Source organism: Chelonoidis abingdonii, chromosome 10, assembly GCF_003597395.2.
Source record: "Chelonoidis abingdonii isolate Lonesome George chromosome 10, CheloAbing_2.0, whole genome shotgun sequence".
Lineage (NCBI taxonomy): Eukaryota > Metazoa > Chordata > Testudines > Testudinidae > Chelonoidis > Chelonoidis abingdonii.
In genome coordinates, this window is record NC_133778.1 from 79078792 (window position 1) to 79096096 (window position 17305).

General features: G+C 56.1%; 1 protein-coding gene across 2 annotated transcripts; it reads left to right on the forward strand.

Annotated features, from left to right (window-relative positions):
* Positions 1-1787: 1787 nt before the first annotated feature.
* CATIP (ciliogenesis associated TTC17 interacting protein) lies at positions 1788-16210 on the forward strand. 2 transcript variants are annotated; one of them, XM_032764455.2, is made up of 10 exons: positions 1788-1917; positions 2241-2393; positions 8779-8979; positions 9901-9956; positions 10872-10958; positions 11687-11857; positions 13497-13621; positions 14613-14689; positions 15379-15467; positions 15986-16210. In XM_032764455.2, the coding sequence occupies exons 2-10, from the start codon at positions 2312-2314 to the stop codon at positions 16196-16198; spliced, it is 1101 nt and encodes a 366-aa protein (XP_032620346.1). In that variant the 5' UTR covers positions 1788-1917; positions 2241-2311; the 3' UTR covers positions 16199-16210. The 2 variants fall into 2 exon arrangements, with proteins under 2 accessions (XP_032620346.1, XP_032620348.1); XM_032764457.2 differs by having other exon boundaries at positions 1788-1878.
* The last annotated feature ends 1095 nt before the right edge of the window (positions 16211-17305 follow it).

Here is a 17305-nt window from a genome sequence, read left to right on the forward strand (position 1 = left end):
TAGGTTGGATATTAGGAAAAACTTTTTCACTAGGAAGATGGTGAAGCACTGGAATGGGTTCCCTAGGGAGGGGGTGGAATCTCCTTCCTTAGAGGTTTTTAAGGTCAGGCTTGACAAAGCCCTGGCTGGGATGATTTAGTTGGGGATTGGTCCTGCTTTGAGCAGGGGGCTGGACTAGATACCTCCTGAGGTCCATTCCAACCCTGATATTCTATGTTTCTATGACTATTTCTAAAAGGACTTTTGGCAACTACAAGCTCACCTCCGCTATGTATCTGAACCTCAAGATTGAATTAAAGTCTGTATGTATATTCATCTTTTAACCAACACTCTCTCTCTTTTCTTTTTTAATAAATTTTAGCTTAGTTAATAAGAATTGGCTATAGCATGTTTTTTGGGTAAGATCTAAGTTATAATTGGACCTGGATCTGTGGCTGATTCTTTGGGATTGGAAGAGCCTTTTCTGTTATACGATGAGAGAAGATTTTCAGGAATCATGATCATATCTGACAGGTGTTTCTGGATGGAGGCTTGAGGCTGGGCACTTTCAGGGAACTGTGGTGTTTGAAATTCTGAGTAACCAGTGAGGTGCTATAGAAGCTGTTCTGTGCTGGTTGGTAAATCTAAGTATTGGAATAACCACCAGCGTTTGGGGTTTGTCTTCCTGTTTTGTTTGCAGTTCACCCTAATTGAGTGACCTCAGCTGGCTCCCATGGGGAGCACTGTCACAGGGGGCTCCTAACCCGAGGGACAAGGGAGGGAATGGCCAGGTGGTCTCCTGCGATCGAGTAGCCCCTGGCTATTGGGGCAAGAGCTGGGCTGTCCCTGGGGTTAGCCAACGTAGCACCTGGATAGCCGGGGCTGCGCCATGCTGAGCTACCTGTCTGAGGGTATCTGGGCCTGCCTTGTTCTCTTCTGAACAGCAGGGACAGTCAGAGCTTCATGGGTGTCCATGTGGACAGAACTCCTGCCCTAAAAGCGCAGGAGGCCCCTGCCAGCTGAGCTGAAAGAGAATCTCCCTTAGCTGCCAGCAATAAGGGGCATAAGACACACAGTTGTCCAATTCTGATACCCACTTTGCAGAGGGTAGAGAACACACCACGCACATCACACCCATTGGTTTATGCAAAGCACTAAGGGAGGATTGTGTCGTGCACAAGCCAGGCCGGAGGTCGCAGGCAGGCAGGAATCCAGTCAGATCCCTGTGTGAACAAAGCGGGGGGCTCTGTAAGCCGTGGGAGTCCAGTGAAAACCAGGAGACTGCGGAGGGGCGTTTTGTGCCTGTCTGACCTGGGTGACTCCCCTGAGGTGAGATGCATGAGGGAGGGGGCAGCTGCTGCTGCTGGGGTCGGGGGTGGGGGCCCGATCGAGGGTGCATACCCTGCCCCACTCCACAGCCCCCAGGGTCCCCAGCAAGGCACAGAGGGAGCGGGGGGGGAGCTGTCTATCCATCCCAGTCTCTCTGCAGCGCCCCTCACCGCAGCCTCAGCCCCTCCCCAGCTACTCCCTGCCTCGGGCTCTGGGCCAGGGGCTCGCAACCCCCTCGCCAGGGAAGGGGGGGAAGCCCAGCCCAGCCCCCCTGCCCTGCGAACCGCAGCAATCCCCCACTGCGGGATCCCCTACAAACCCCACCCCGCGAACACGAGTGGAGGCCGCCTTCCCCGCGAGACCGTGACCTGCTCCCGGCTGTCCTGTCCCTTTAAGAGGCGGGGCGGGCCCGGTTGCCGCGGGGACCGTTGGATACATTGCAGGCGAGCGCCGCGGGTGGGGTGGGGGAGGCTCCCAAAGCCACGTGGGGGCTTCCCCTGGCCAGGGGTTTCGGGGTCACTCCAGGCGCTGCGTGCGGCCCTGGGGCCCGGTTGAGAGCACTCCCCTGGGGTGGGGCTGGGGGAAGGGCCCGATCTGGGGCTTGCATGAGTAAGGGGGTCCCCTGGGGGTGTGCACAGAGGGCGGGGCGATGATCCATCGGGGGGCTGGATAGTTGAGGGTAGGGCTCCATCTGGGGCTTGCATGGAGGCCTGGGGGCGTGAAGGCCCACCCCCAGGGGTGTGCACAGTGGGCTGAGGGGCTGCTTCACTGGGGAGCTGGATAGTTGGGGGGGAGAGCTCCATCTGGGGCTTGCATGGAGGGCTGAGGGGTGGAGGCCTGGATGGGGGTGCCCCCCCCGGGGGTGTGCACAGAGGGGTAGGGGCGATTCCCCTGCTGCCAGGCACAGGAGTCTCACTGGTTCTCCCGCACAGGGCCTCCGGCTGTGGAGGTTTTGATCTGACTCCTCAGACTTTGAAAGTGTCGCCTGGTCTTTCGCCAAGGGATGGATGACGCCGACTCGCCAGCGCCGGTGCAGAGGGTCCAAGCAGCCAGCAAGGGGGCCACTGAATTCCTCTCGCTCATTGGTGAGTGCCGCTCCGGTTTCCGTTATCCAGTGGGGTGAGGGGTTCGCTGCTCAGCCACGGTCACCCCCTCGTGATGGAGGGGAGCCCGTGAACAGCAGCCAACGTGACCCATTTCCAGCTGCTCACCTGGCCCCCTGCAGAGCCATGTCTGCTGCTGGATGGGTGCGGGAGGTAATCTCGTTCGCTGGACCAGCTGCGGTTGGTGAAAGAGACAAGCTTTCGAGCACCACAGAGCTTGTCCTCAGGGCTGGGTATGTGTGCGTGTGGCTTTGCTGGCAGAGCCCTGAGCGTCTGACAGCAGAACCTGTCCAGCGCTGGGGCACCAGTGGTCTCAGGCCCCGGCCTATTTACTGGTACCCAGGTCTTTCATTCAGGGATGATGCGGGAGTTTGGTGTATGCCGTGTGTGTGTGTGAGACTGTGTCGTTCTCTAGGGGCTGGACAGCCTGTGATTTACAGCTAACACAGCTATTCCGTGGCACAAATGGCAGAGGCCTGTCTATAGCTCAGACCCTCCCAGGCTGCTCCAGAGTGTCACCGTCTAACAAGTTACACTATTACTGCGTTCCTTCAAAAGATCATTCGGCGGCAGTCTCCTTCTGGCCTCCCATCTGTAAGGGATCTTTACTGGGCTCCTGCCTTGACTCCTCGCAGTCCCCCGCTGTGCTCTGCAGAATAACAACAGTGCTTTGCATTTATGTCAGAGGATCGCAGAGCCCTTCCCAGCAACAGCCCTGTGAGTGAGGGGTTTGGGAGGCAGGAGACTTGGATTCTGTTCCCAGGCACAGGCTCACTGGGTGGTCTTGGCAAATCACATCCCCCTGCTGTGCCTCTGTTTTCCCCATCTGTGAAATGGGAGTAATGAGACTGCTCTGTGGCACCCGAGGGGTTGTGAGGAGAGTTGGTCACAAAATGTTTTCTCCCCCCCCCGTGGAAAATATCTGTCAATTTTTTGGTGAGAAATTGGAATCTGAACTGCTGCTGAAGTGTCTCGGGGGTGTTGTAGTTTGGATGCGGCCTGCTCTCGTTCTCCTCTATTGTCTGGGCTCTCTGGTCAAACTACATCTCCCATGATGCACCATGGTCTCCCCTCTCAAGGAGGGGTGTATCAAGCAGAGTAGGAGCATGGATCTCCCAAACTACAACTCCCAGGAGGCACCCCAGGAAAGGAACTTTTTCAGTTTTCAGGAATTCAGTTTTTTGATAAAGAATCAAAAGGTGGAAAGCAGCAGGCACTTTTCATGAAAAGTCAAACACTGAATTTTCAGTTTCCATGAAAAAATTTTCAACTTGCCCTAGTTGTGAGGCTCGGCTATTTCGTTTGAGACTCTTGGGCTCGGCTATTTCGTTTGAGACTCTTGGGTGGAAGTTGCTGCATAAACTCCGATTATTATTATTTTATTGCTATTTTGTTAGGGAAATACTGTCATCCCATTTTATGGCAGGGTAAACTGAGGCAGAGAGAGGGGTCAGATAACAAGACAGTTATAGAACAGATCCTGGGACTCCTCGCTCTCAGACCGCTCTCCCTCACCTCAACATCACATTCCCCATCAAGAGTCAGGAATAGAACCCAGGAGTTGTGACTCCGAGCCCCTCCTCCAGCTGCCACAGATGCTGGAGTTGATTGCATTGCTCAGCAGTATCCCACGGTGTATTCTGTTGGTTTCACTTCTGCCGGAGATGCTGCTGTGGCTGATACCCCATCTCTTGAGGTTGCTGTGGTTTCGATTTCAATGACGCATTTGTTGTGGCTTTTGCTAGGTGCCAACTTGCCTCCGGTTGCCGCGAGGGATGCCCGCTCACACCTGCATGTTTCATAGACATCCAAGATAGGGGAAGGCTGGGTTGGGACCATCCCCAGGGGTCAGGGCAGGATTGTCCTTTCCAGAAATCTCAGTGTTAGCAAATGTTTGCTGCTAGCCTACCGGTCCCTTTGCTCTGCCCCATCCCAATCAATTTACAATCACCGTGAAGATAATAAGGTGATAAGTAGTAGCATGAATTTGTCAAGAACAAATTGCATCGAACCAACCTAATGGCTTGTTTCCCTGTCAGCAAAAGCCTTGTGGATGGGGGGGAAGTGGTAGATGTGGTTTATCTCGACTTTAGTAAAGCTTTTGATACTGTCTCACCTGACCTCATAAACAAATTCGGGAAACGCTACCTAGATGGAGCTACTATAAGGTGGGTGCTTAACTGGTTGAAAAACTGTTCCCGGAGTGTAGTTATTAAGTGGTTCACAGTCAGGCTGGAAGGACATAATGAGTGGGGTCCCGCAGGGATCAGTTCTGGGTCCAGTTCTGTTCAACATCTTCATAAATGGCACAGAGAAAACACTTGTATAGTTTGCGGATGATACCAAGCTGGGAGGGGCTGCAGGTGCTTTAGAGGACAGGCTTAAAATGCAAAATGATCTTGAAAAACTGGAGAAATGGGCTGAAGTAAATAGGGTGAAATTCAATAAGGACAAATGCAAAGTGCTCCACTTAAAAAGGAACAGTCAGTTGCACACATACAAATGGGCAATGACTGCCTAGGTAGGAATATTGCAGAAAGGGATCTGGGGGTCAGAGTGGATCACAAGCTAAAGGAGTCAATCGTGTCAGACTGCTGCAAAAAAGCAAACATCATTCTGGGCTGTATTAGCAGGAGCATTGTAAGCAAGACACGAGAAGTAATTCTTCCGTTCTACTCTGCGTTGATTTGGCCTCAACTGGAGTTTTGTGGCCTGTTCTGGGTGCCACATTTCAGGAAATTAAAAGGTACAGCACCAAAAGTAAAATCCCTGTGAGCTGCATGGAAACTTTTTAAAGACACCATAACAGAGGCTTAACTGAAATATACACCCCAATTTAAAAAACATAGTAAGAGAACCAAAAAAGAGCCACCGTGGTTAAACAACAGAGTAAAAGAAGCAGCGAGAGGCAAAAAGTGGAAGATAAATCCTAATGGGGAAAATAAAAAAGAGCATAAACTCTAGCAAATGAAGTGTAAAAATATAATTAAAAAGACCAAAAAAGAATTTGAAGAACAGCTAGCCAAGAACTCCAAAAGTTAGAGCATATATATTTTTAAATACATCAGAAGCAGGAAGCCTGCTGAACAACCAGTGGGGCCAGTGGACAATCGAGATGCTAAAGAAGCACTCAAAGCCAATGAGGCCATTGCGGAGAAACTAAATGAATTCTTTGCATTGGTCTTCACTGTTGGGGATGTGACGGAGATTCCCGCACCTGAGCCATTCTTTTTGGGTGATAAATCTGAGGAACTGCCCCAGATTGAGGAGTCATTAGAGGAGGTTTTGGAACAAATTGATAAACTAAACAGTAGTAAGTTGTCACGGAGTCCCCGGGCGATGCTCTGGAACTGCTCCCCACAAAGCCAGGCAGGACTTTGGGGAGCCTCCTCTCCCTTGGAGCAGACTTGTTCGGGGCAAGAAGCTCATCTGGGGATAGCTCATGTACCGCTGTGACCAGGATTCTAGTGGGGAGCACCCCACTCAACCAGGGTGAACTGCAAAGAATGGGGCAGACAATCCCCATAAAGCTGATGGAGATTCCAATATTTAGATTTATCAAAGCCAGCATAAAACAGCTTCTTTATTACCTCACTGGTTACTCAGAAGTCCAAACAACACAGTTCCCTTAAAGTGATCCAGCCTCAGGCCTCCATCCAGTACCCACGTCAAATATGATGAAAATTTCTGTAAATCTTATTTCATCATCATATAAAGGAAAAGGTTCTATCAATCCCAAATCCCAGAGGACTGGATACATCACCTCCCAGGTTAATGAATGTTTCAGATCTTACCCAAATACACACTACAGCCAGTTCTTATTAACTAAACTAAAATTTATTAAAAAACAAAAGAGAGAGAGGGGTCCAGGCCATCAGTTGCTAGGAGACAGAGTGTCAGGCATTTAGGTGCACTGGCCCTTTGCTCTGCCAGATATTTAAGAACTGCCCAGGGGACACTGAGGCACCAACACAGTATGCAGAGAAAACATTAAGAACATTCCTAGTTCATCACATAAGTCTCCAGGACCTGATGGTATCACCCAAGGATTCTGAAGGAACTCAAATGTAAAATTTCAGGATTACTAATTGTCATCTGTAACCTATCATTTAAATCAGCTTCTGTACCAAATGACTGGAGGATAGGTAATGTGATGCCAATTTTTAAAAAGGGCTCCAGGCAACTACAGGCCAATAAGCCTGATTTCAGTACCGGGCAAATCATAAAGAACACAATTGTCAGATACATAGATGAACATAATTTGTTGGGAAATAGTCAACATGGCTTTTGTAAAGGGAAATCATGCCTCACCAATCTACTGGAATTCTTTGAGGGGGTCAACAGGCATGCAGACAAAGGAGATCCAGTGGATTTAGTGTATTTAGACTTTCAGAAAGTCACCAAAGACTCTTAAGCAAAATAAGCTGTCATGAGATAAGAGGGAAGATCCTGTCATGAGTCAGTAACTGGTTAAAAGACAGGAAACAAAGGGTAGGAATAAATGGTCAGTTTTCAGAATGGAGGGAGATAAATAGTGGTGTCCCCCAGGGGTCTGTACTGGGCCCAGTCCTATTCCACATAGTCATAAATGATCTGGAAACAGGGGGAAACAGTGAGGTGGCAAAATTTGCAGATGATACAAAACTACTCAGGATAGTTAAGTCCCAGGCAGACTGTGAAGAGCTACAAAAGGATCTCGCAAAACTGAGCGACTGGGCAACAAATTGCAGATGAAATTCAGTGTTGATAAATGCAAAGTAATGCACATTGGAAAACATAATCCCAACTGTTCATATGAAATGCTGGGGTCTAAATTAGCTGTTACCACTCAGAGAAAGATCTTGGAGTCACTGTGGAAAGTTCTCTGAAAACATCCACTCCATGTGCAGCCGCAGTTAAAAAAGCGAACAGAATGTTGGGAATAATCAAGAAAGGGATAGATAATAAAATAGAAAATATCATGCTGCATCTATGTAAATCCATGGTAAACCCACACCTTGAGTACTGGGTGCAGATGTGGTCGCCCCATCTCAAAAAGATCTATTGGAATGGGAGAAGGTTCAGAAAAGGGCAACAAAAATGATTAGGGGTCTGGAACAGCTTCCGTATGAGGAGAGATTAGTAAAACTGGGACTCGTCAGCTTGGAAAAGTGATGACTAAGGGAGGGATGTGATAGAGGTCTTTATAATCATGACTGGTGTAGAGAAAGTAGATAAGGACGCGTTATTTTCCCCTTCTCATAACACAAGAACAGGGGCACCAAATGAAATGAATAGGCAGCAGGTTTAAAACAATCACAAGAAAGTATTTTTTCACAACACACTGTCAGCCTCTGGAACTTCTTGCCAGAGGGTGTTGTGAAGGCCAAGACTATAACGGGGTTCAAAAGGGAGCTAGATAGATTCATGGAGGACGGTCCATCAATGGCTATTAGCCAGGCTGGGCAGGGATGGTGTCCCTAGCCTGTGTTTGCCAGGGAATGGGCGGCAGGGGATGGCTCACTCGGTGATTCCCTGTTCTGTTCATTCACTCTGAGGCACCTGGCATTGGCCACTGTTGGCAGACAGGACACTGGGCTAGACGAACCTTTGGTCTGACCCAGTCTGGCCATTCTTATGAAAGATGTGGACAAATTGGAGAAGGTCCAGAGAAGAGCAACAAAAATGATGAAAGGTCTAGAAAACATGACCTGTGAGGGAAGATTGAAAAAATGGGATTTGTTCAGAAGGCTGAGAGGGGACATGATACCAGTTTTCAAGTACATAAAAGGTTGTTCGAATGAGAGAGAAAAGATATTCTCCATAACCTCTGAGGACAGGATAAGAAGCAATGGGTGTCAACTGCAGCAAAGGAGGTTTAGGTCGGAAATAAGGAAAAACTTCCCAACTCTCAGGGGAGTCAAGCACTGAACAAATTGTCTAGGGAGGTTGTGGAATCTCTGTCAGTGGAGGATTGTAAGAACAGGTTCGACAAACACCTGTCAGGGATAGTCCTGCCGTGAGTACAGGGGACTGGAGTAAACCTCTCAAGGTCCCTTCCGGTCCTACATTTCTATGATCATTCTGACTGCAGTGCTGCCTTCCCACTGCAGCATGGCAGAGAATCCATCTCACCCCTTGACATTTACATCCTTGAGATATTTGCCGACCCTTCCTCACCATAACACCGAACCTGCCTTGTGGGTCTTTGAGGCTTTACTAATGGATGTTTGAGACTCTTGGTCAGGCAGCAGGAGGAAGGAGTAGGGTAGAGTTTTTGTCTGGGAGGAGGCATCTGGCCGTACTGAGGGGAATGGATGGAGCTCCTGTAAGTCTGGGTGTGGCAGTGATTTGGTGACCTGGGCTGTGGTCGTGTCCTGTCTCCCAGGCATGGAGGAGCTGAGCCCCTGTCTCTTTGCGGAGTCGCTGGTCATGGTCTCGGAGAGCGGCCAGCCGCTCGGGCACTTCTCGGTCTCGGTGCAGCCGGCCTGCTACGAGGAGCAGGGTGGGCAGGAAGAGGACTGCTACCTGGTCCATGCCACCAGCCAGGGCACCATTAACGAAGTGCCCTGCGGCTCCTCCATCACGGGTAGGCCAAGCTGGGGTCTGCAAGGGGGAGTGGTCTGGGGCAGAGAGACACCCGCTATGAGATGCCAGATGGGCCACAATTCCCCCCCTCCCGCTGCCCCTGCCCCTCTTGCTCTAATGAGGTCCCTCATCCCAGTCCTCTTGGCCCCGACGCTGCCCAGCCTTGGCCCATTTGCTCCGGCAAGAGGCTGAAGTGGCTGTAAGCGCCTGAGGGGGGCAGGAGATGGGGGTTTCTCCTGGGGATCGCTGTCAGCCTCAGCACCTCCAGGCCTGACCCTTGCCAGCTGGCCCACGCCTCCCCACAGCGGTGCGGCCTGGGGCCCTGCACCAGCACCCCTCAGATCACCAGGCGCCGGGCGTCTCTCACGAGCGAGATGAGGCCTCTGGTGGGCAGACTGGGGGACCACTCCCTTGCGCCCTCCAGCACGGAGCAGGCAACCATTAGGACCCCCCAGGAAAGTCCCTGCATTAGCTGCCAAGAAGGAACTACAAGTGAAATGGGCCAGGCCGTGGCGTGGAGATCCAGATACGCAGTTCTGGGCCTGAGTGTGAATGGCTCCCACCGGCGCTGCCGATGGTGCTGAGAGGCAATGGTGCAAACAGGTCACGGTTGCTTCCACCGCCAGCTGGCGCACATGGACAAATAGCTCCTCCCTAGTGGTCCTGTTATTCTAGCAGGGACACAGCTCTGCTGGGATCCGCCCTGGAGCGCCCATGTGCAGGAGCTGGGCAGCAGCAGGCAGATGGGGCACCGGGACTCCATGCAATACTGGGGAAGCGCTGGGCTCCCAGTACATTTCTGGGGCACCTGCAATCTAGGCCGAAAGGACCAGGCCGGGCCAGTGGGTGGGGAACTCTGGCAAATGGGGCTGATCTGGGCCGAGTCTTTGGCTGAGTGTAGTTTTTGTTTCCTCTCCATCAGCTTACATATCAAAGCGGCTGGAAACCCTGGAGCAGCATCAGCAGGAATACGTGAAGGTAACTGCCAGCTCCCCTACGGTCGCCGGCAGAGGGCAAGATAAACCTGATGTTATCCGGCTCCTTTGCAGCTGTTCCCTCCCCGAGGTAGATCTCCAGACAGTTCTCTGGCCCCTCTCTGGGTTAGAAGGAGCTGTCATGGGACTTACTTGTTCAGCTGGGATTAGAACCTGGATCCTGCCTGCTCCTAGCCCCCGTGCTCCAACCACTACACAGCACAACCGCCTCGGCGTCCTGCTGCTGCCCCCTGCTCGGTGTTTGTCTGTTTGTAGTCAGCGCTGCCGGTGGGTGTGTTTCTCTCCCCTTGTTCTTTACGGGGTAGCTGGTTCTGTTCCCCTCCAGGTGTCACCAGCCCCTGCTGCCCGCGTCCAGTCTCAGGGCAGAATCGCAGTGTTCGCAGTGGTTCCTGCACTGCAGTAGATTGGCAGGAGAGGCCGCTGGGCCCCGCAAGCCTGTCCCCTGCTGTCCTGGGTCAGATCGCCGGTCTATCCTGTCCCCACACACCCTGTATCTGGCCATCCCCCTGGCTTCTCTGCCAGCACCCTTCCTGGATCAAACCAATGGCCTTCATGGCCTGGCACCATGGCCAATACCAGTGTCTTCAGAAGGTGGAACCTTCCATGATGCACTGGGCCAGTCATACAGTGCTGCCCATGGAAGCATCCTTCCTGATCCATGCGGCACTGAAGCATGAGGGTTGGTCCCCCTCTCGCTGGGTCTGAGTGGGCAACAAGCAGGTGAGCTGCTCTGGCTCCAAACTTTACTGAGAGCAAATGGGATGAGACCCCAAGGGGCCGGATTGTCCCCAGAGGGGATATGCCCCTCAACACCCCTGGCCATAGCAGCCTATACTCTGCCAGGTCCTGCATCCCTGCCCTGCGTGCCTCACTCTGCTATATTTGCTCCTTCTTGCAGTTCAGAGCCCACCCCCTGGACAGAAAGACCCATGTAGTGAAGCACGGAGGCAGGCTGGTTGTCACGAAAATCATTGAGGAAGGAGAGGTGAGATGCGGGGGAATTGTGTCTGCAGGGATCTGAAAGCCTGGCTGACCCCTTGCCCCCGTCTGCAGAGCCCTGGGGCGGGGAGCTCCCTATGGGGCTTCCCCTCACCCCCATCGCACACACCCGTTTGTCCTGAAACGCTCTCAACCCTGCTAAGCCTGCTCCACGGGCTGCGGCTGTCCCATGGCCAAACAGCAGGGGGCACCATTGCCTGCACCAGTCCCTGGCTCCCATTGCTGGGCTGGCAGAGACGGGGGGCAGAGATGGGGGGCAGGTCTGGTTGCACTAACCGGGCAGCCTCGGGGGCTTGCGGGGGGTGGGTGCTCTGAGTCAGCAGCCGGGGTCAGGTTTGTGGCCGCCAGCCTCGGAGTGGGGATGGCGAGTCTCGCTAGGGGCACAGGTTTCTAGGGGGAGAGATGGGGGCAAAGCTCAAAGCACAAGGCCCCGATCATCCTAGGCTCCCTGCCTGGGTCCCTTAGCAGGAGGGGGCCTCACCTCCCAGCACCGGTTCAGCCTGTGTCATGTGCAGGGCCAGCCTGGGGTCTCAGGAGCTGAGCTGTCCCCTCCCTGGGGCACAGTTGTTGCCAGTGAATTTCTTTCTCCCTCTTGTTCCCGTGGCTGGGGGTGCAGGCTGATCGCAGAGCCCGCCTGGGATGCTGGGTCCTGGGGATCCCACGGGCCAGGCTGGGTCCCTGTCAGTCCCCTCTCCACCCCCCATCTCTCTGCAGCATGAAGTCCAGACCCAGAGCGTCTCCTACAACTGCGCCTCCCTGCACGGCCTCATCTCGGAAGCTGCCAACTTGCTGGTGCTGCGGGTGCTGGCCAGGCGAAGGGCCGTGCCCCAGAACACCACCTTCCTGACCTTCGACACCGAGGCCCACGTCTGCACCTCCACCTACGTGAGTGCTGCCACCCGTGCACAGCCGCACCCGGAAGGGTCTGCCCCGGGGTGGGCAGTCGCCCTGCCCTGCAGGCAGGGACTAGGGGATCCTGGACCCTGACGGTGGGATCTGAGTGGGGAAGGGGCTTCTAGACAGTGGGGTGCAGAGTGGGAGGGAGGGTTTAGGGCAGGGGTGAGGAAACTACGGCCCGAGGCCCACTTCCGGCCCTTCAGACATTTTAATCCAGCGCTCGAGCTCCCACTGGGGAGTGGGGTCCGGGGCTTGCCCTGCTCTGGCGCTCCAGCTGGGGAGCAGTGTCCAGGCTTCTCCCACTCCACGCGGCTCCCGCAGTGAGCAGCATGTCCCCCCCATCCAGCCCCTATGTGTAGGGGCAGCCAGGGGTCTTGGCACGCTGTCCTGCCCCAAGCACACCCCTGCAGCTCCCATTGGCAGAGACCTGTGGCCAATGGGAGATGCAGGAGCAGCGCCTGCGGATGGGGCAGTGCGCAGAGCTGCCTGGCTGCCCCTCCGCATAGGAGCTGGACGAGGGACATGCCGCTGCTGCCAGGAGCTGCTTGAGGTAAGCGCTGCCCAGAGCCTGCACCCCTGACCCCCTGCACCAGCCCTGATCCCCCTCCTGCCCTTTGAACCCCTCGGTCCCAGCCCAGAGCACTCTCCTGCATTCACAACCCCTCATGCCCAGCCCCACCCCAGAGCTTGCACCCCCAGCTGGAGCCCTCACCCCCTCCCATACCCCAATCCCCACTATCATGAGCATTCGTGACCCACCATACAGATGGTGGTGGATTCTCCGTCACCAACAATTTATGAATCAAGAGGGACCTGCACAGGAATAAAGATTTGGCTGCTTTTGGAGGGGCACTTTCTGTGCCCCCCTGTCATAGCTTTCCTACTCAGATCTGAACCTTAGAGTTCAGAAAATAAGATGCTAGCATGAAACCTCCAAGCTTAATTACCAGCTTAGATCTGATAGCGCTGCCACCAGCCAGATTTCCAGTGTCTGGCGCACTCTGGTCTCCCCAAACCTTCCCTGGGGGATCCCAAGACTCAGATGCCCAGAGTCTTACAACAAAGGGAAATAACCCTCCTCCCCTTGTCTCCTCTTTACCTCCTCCCAGGCTTCCCCTCCCTGGATGGCCTGAGACGATCACCCTATTTCAAATCCTTGAAATGCAAAACAGAGAGGACCATTCACCTCCCCCCCTCCTTCTTTTTCCCCCTCCCAGTCTTTCCCTGAGAGAGACCGTAATCCTGGCACAGAGATTCCTTTCCCCTTGAGCCTCAGCTAGAAAAGAAAATCCAGCAAGTTTTAAAAAGAAAGCTTTATATAAAAAGAAAGTAAAAGACATAAAAATGGTCTCTGTATCAAGGTGACAATAACAGGGTCATTAACCCTTAGCTATCTGTTTATGACACCCCCGCAGCCAGAGGAGCTGGCTTCCTCCCCTCCCCCATGGCTGGAGGAGCTGGCCTTGGAATCTACGAATCTGTGACCTCCCTCCATGCCCCCCGCCCCCCAAATATCTCCTGGCCTGTAGAGCTGGGGGGGGGGGGAGCAGGGGGGGCCCTGCCCAGCCTGAGGGTTAAAGGGGCTTGTCCTGCTCCCTGCTTTTCTCCCCCGTCTCTGCCTCTACAGACCGCCATGGGTTTCCAGAAGCAGCTGGTGGACATGACGGAGGTGGAGGTGTTTGTGATTGAGAGGGCCGTGTGCCCGGACGAGGGCATCCCCATGATCTGGCAGTTCTACTTCCTCTCCGATGGGTAGGAGAACCCGGCGGCCCATCACCCGCCCGAGCCCTGCTCGGCTCCCGTGCTCCTGGGGCCCCTCCTGCGCGTTTGCTCTGCTGTGGCCCAGCCGCCTCTGCCCTCCCTGGGGCCTGGGAACAGCCTGCCCGTGTCCCTCAAGCACCGGGCCCCATCCTGGCCCCATCACTCCCGGGGGCTCACTGGGGGGAGCCTTGCTCCAGGGATTTCCAAAGGCTGAGCTTGCTTCCTGTCACATCTCTCCCAGAGCAACGGGGTCAGATTTAGTCTATGGGGGCGAGTGGGGGTTCCGGATCCTGTCCGTCTGCCCCTGAGCCAGTCACCCCCTTTGAGTCTAAAAGGACATTGGCTGTTAAACCTCCCTGGAGCCACGCTGGGGAAGTGTAGTTCCCTGGGCCTCTCGCCCCACTCCCGCTGCCAGCTCCCCTGCAGCCTTTCCAGGCCTGTGCAGATGGCAGCAGGAGTCAAATCCAGGGCCTTGTCACCCCGCAGCAGGAGGGGAGTCACCGTTCGCTGTAGGGCTGTGTCTGTCGTGGGAGCCCGTCCACCAACCCTAACCCTAACCCATCCCCCCTTTGGACTGCTCTGATGGCCTGGGAAGGGTCATGCCAGGAGAGCACCCCTGCCATGCTGCTGAGCCGGAGGGTGCCCCATGCCATGCAAAGCGCCCTGGTGCTTCCTCGCTGTCTGTCGACATGAAGAGGTGACAGCGGCACAGCCAGGGGCCAGCCGCATTCAGCCCCTTGGCCGGGGAGGAGACCCCACGGCAGAGAAACCTCTGGCCGCACAACTCCAGCTGCCCCCAGAGCGGTGGCGCCCGCCCACATCCCTGTACACACAGGGGAATAACGAATCTGCGGCACCCGTCTCTGTGCCAGGCACGGGGTCTCCCAGGTGCCCCTGGCGGGCAGCCCCACAGCTGAGCATGGGGAGGCAGAAGGTAACGGTGTATGACCAGGTCCTTCACCTGCTCCTCTCCATCACCCAGACATTTGGCCCGTCGTGTCCAGGTTGGGTCCCCGGCCACCATGCTGCTCCAGCAGCTGCCCGTTCTCATCGATGTAGGTAAGGAGCCTGGAGGGGGTCTAGGAGTGGGGATAGCGTCATGGGCCAGGGAAGGGGGTCCCATGGTATGAAGGGTACCTGGGTCTGTGCCAGAGCTCTCTGAAACGAGACTTCTTCTGATCTGGTTCCGGGAGCGGCTAGTCCCTCCCCAGGCGGGGAATGTGCTGTCAGACTGGGCGTGAGGGATGTCACAGAGCGTGGAACACATGCATGTCCCCGTGGTGTTGGGAATCGCAGACACTTAACCTCTTCTGCCATCGCTGACCCAGGCACCGGTGGGACCAGCTTGTGGCAGCACTAAGAAAGCTGGCCAGCGTGCGTCCCCACTGCCCTCTGTGGCGAGAAATTGGAACCACCCTGCTGTGTGTCCGAGGCCCCATACTGCCAACAGCTAGTGGGGACTCCTTGAGCTCACATCTTGGAGCAGGAGGCTCTGGAGCCTAGACCCTCAAAGGTAGATAGGCTGCTTACTCCCGCTGATTTCAATGGGGCCTGGGCTTGGTCCCTGCTGCTACCGCGAGATGGCGCAGGGCGTGCGGAATAGCAGCGAAGCTGGGATGGGGCCAGGGGATTGGGACAATGAGAGAGCCAGGTTAGCCCCTCCGGGTGCTGCTGGGCATGAGACAGGCTGGGCTCCCTAAACCCTGTTTTCTGAATCCCGCGTCGTGAGACCTGCCCGCTCTCCCCAGATGAAGTGGAGCCCCGGCCCGTCTTCGAGAAGAAGCCCCTGGACTGGGAGGAAGACATGCAGCTTTATTCCCAGTTTCTGGACAGGAAGGTGAGTTGGCGGAGCGCGGGGCTGTTCTGAGGTCGGACCAACCGCCCCCAGGATGCAGCTTCTGGCACGAGGGGGGTGGCTGAGAGGGTGTCACTGGTCCAGCCTGCAGTGGGGAGAGGGAGGAGTGGGGGTTGTGGGGCACAGTCGGGGGGAAGCAGGGGTCAGAGCAGAACCAGGCGTCAATCCCGCAGCGTGGGAGAGGGAAGAGCAGGGGCCGTGAGGCACAGTGGGGGGAAGCAGGGGTCAGAGCAGAAGCAGGCTGGGTGAGGGCGCCACGGAGGGTTTGCCCCAGCACTGGGAGCTTTGGAGGGGCAGCCGGAGGCTGGATTGCATGTCTGTCCCGGCCCTACAGTCGGCTACTGTGCGGGTGGCTGGCTGCCAGCTCTGGAGTCGGGTGCAGGCCGCCAGGCCTGCCTGACCACAAGTCTGCCTGGAGCTTGCGGGTTCCCTCGACCGGCGTGTTACCCCGAAGCCGCCCGCGTGGAGCTGATGGTGGTGGGGCCTCTTTCCCGCTGCAGGAGGAGCTGCAGGCCGACCACACCTCCTATGCCCGGCGCCACCCGGAGCTGCGTGCCCTGCTGGCCGACTTCCTGCAGCTCCTGCTGCTGCACAAGCCCGATGACGTCCTCACCTTCGCCGCCGAGTTCTTCGCCCCCTTCGCCAGCCAGCGCCCGCCGGGCAGCACCTTCCACGCCTCCGGCAAGCCCAGTCCCTTCCGCGGCCGAGTCTGAAGGGCATTAAACTGGCGGGCAGCAGCTTCCACGCATGGGGCTCTGGTCATTTAACCAGGGGCAGAACAGGAGGCCGTGTGGGGCTGGGGGAGTCGCTCCCAACGGGGTTGGGGCATCCTCCGGTCAGTTACATGGGAGGGGCTTAACCCCCAGACCAGAGCCGTAACTAGCTATTTTTGCGCCCGAGGCAAGAATATAAAATTGCACCCCTACCCTCTTGGCTCCTCTGGCCACGTTGCAGCCATGCTGCACCCACCCCCCCTGCTCCTTTGGCCATGCCGCCCCCTTTGGCTCCTCCAGCTGTGCCCCTGCCCACTCCCCTGGCTGCACCACCGTGCCCCTTGCACCTTGCTCCTCCGGCTGCGCCACCCCTCCTAGGCTCCTCCAGCCACACTACAGCCATGCTGCACCCCCCCCTCGCTCCTCTGGCTGCGCCGCCCCCCTCTTGACTCCTCCGGTCACGCTGTGGCCATGCTGCGGCCCCCCTCTCTCTTCTGGCCGCAGCCCCCCTCCCCAGTTCCTCCGGCCATGCCGTGCCCACCCCCCTCCTCAGGCCGCACCGCCCCCCCACCTTGCGCCTCTCTCCTCCGGCCACGCTGTGTCCCCCCAGCTCCTCTGGCCGCACAAACCCCCCGGCGCCTTGCTCCTTTGGCTGCACTGTTGCAGCACCGTCCCCCACCCACACACTTTTTTTTTTTTTTTGCTTGGGCAAAAAAGTTAGAGCCAGCCTGCACTCCCCGCCCCAGCTCACCTCCGCTCTGCCTCCGCCTCCCTGGGCCTGAGCATGCTGCCGGTGCTTCTCCACCCTCCCAGGCTTCCCGCGCGAACAGCTGATTCTTGGGAAGCTAGGGGGGCATTCAGGGGAGAAGGTGGAGGCGGAGCGGAGGTGAGCCCTTGTGCCCCTCCTCTTTGCGCGCCCAAGCCAAGTGCCTCACTCGCCTCGCCCTTGTTACGGCTCTGCCCCAGCCCCTCCGGCCTCGGACCAAGGTCTGGCACGTTCGGCCTAAGCGGCCGGGCTGGGGAGAACCTGCAACGGTGCCACCACGCCCCGGTCCTTTGGCTAGTGGGAGCCCGTTGAGCGGATCCCCACCCAGCGCTGCCTCTGTT

Coding starts and splice junctions, on each gene's coding strand:
- CATIP (XM_032764455.2), top strand. CDS start 2,312: ATGGATGACGCCGACTCGCCAGCGCCGGTGCAGAGGGTCCAAGCAGCC. Junction 8,980..9,900: donor CTGCGGCTCCTCCATCACGG/GTAGGCCAAGCT, acceptor CCTCTCCATCAG/CTTACATATCAAAGCGGCTG. Junction 11,858..13,496: donor ACGTCTGCACCTCCACCTAC/GTGAGTGCTGCC, acceptor CTGCCTCTACAG/ACCGCCATGGGTTTCCAGAA.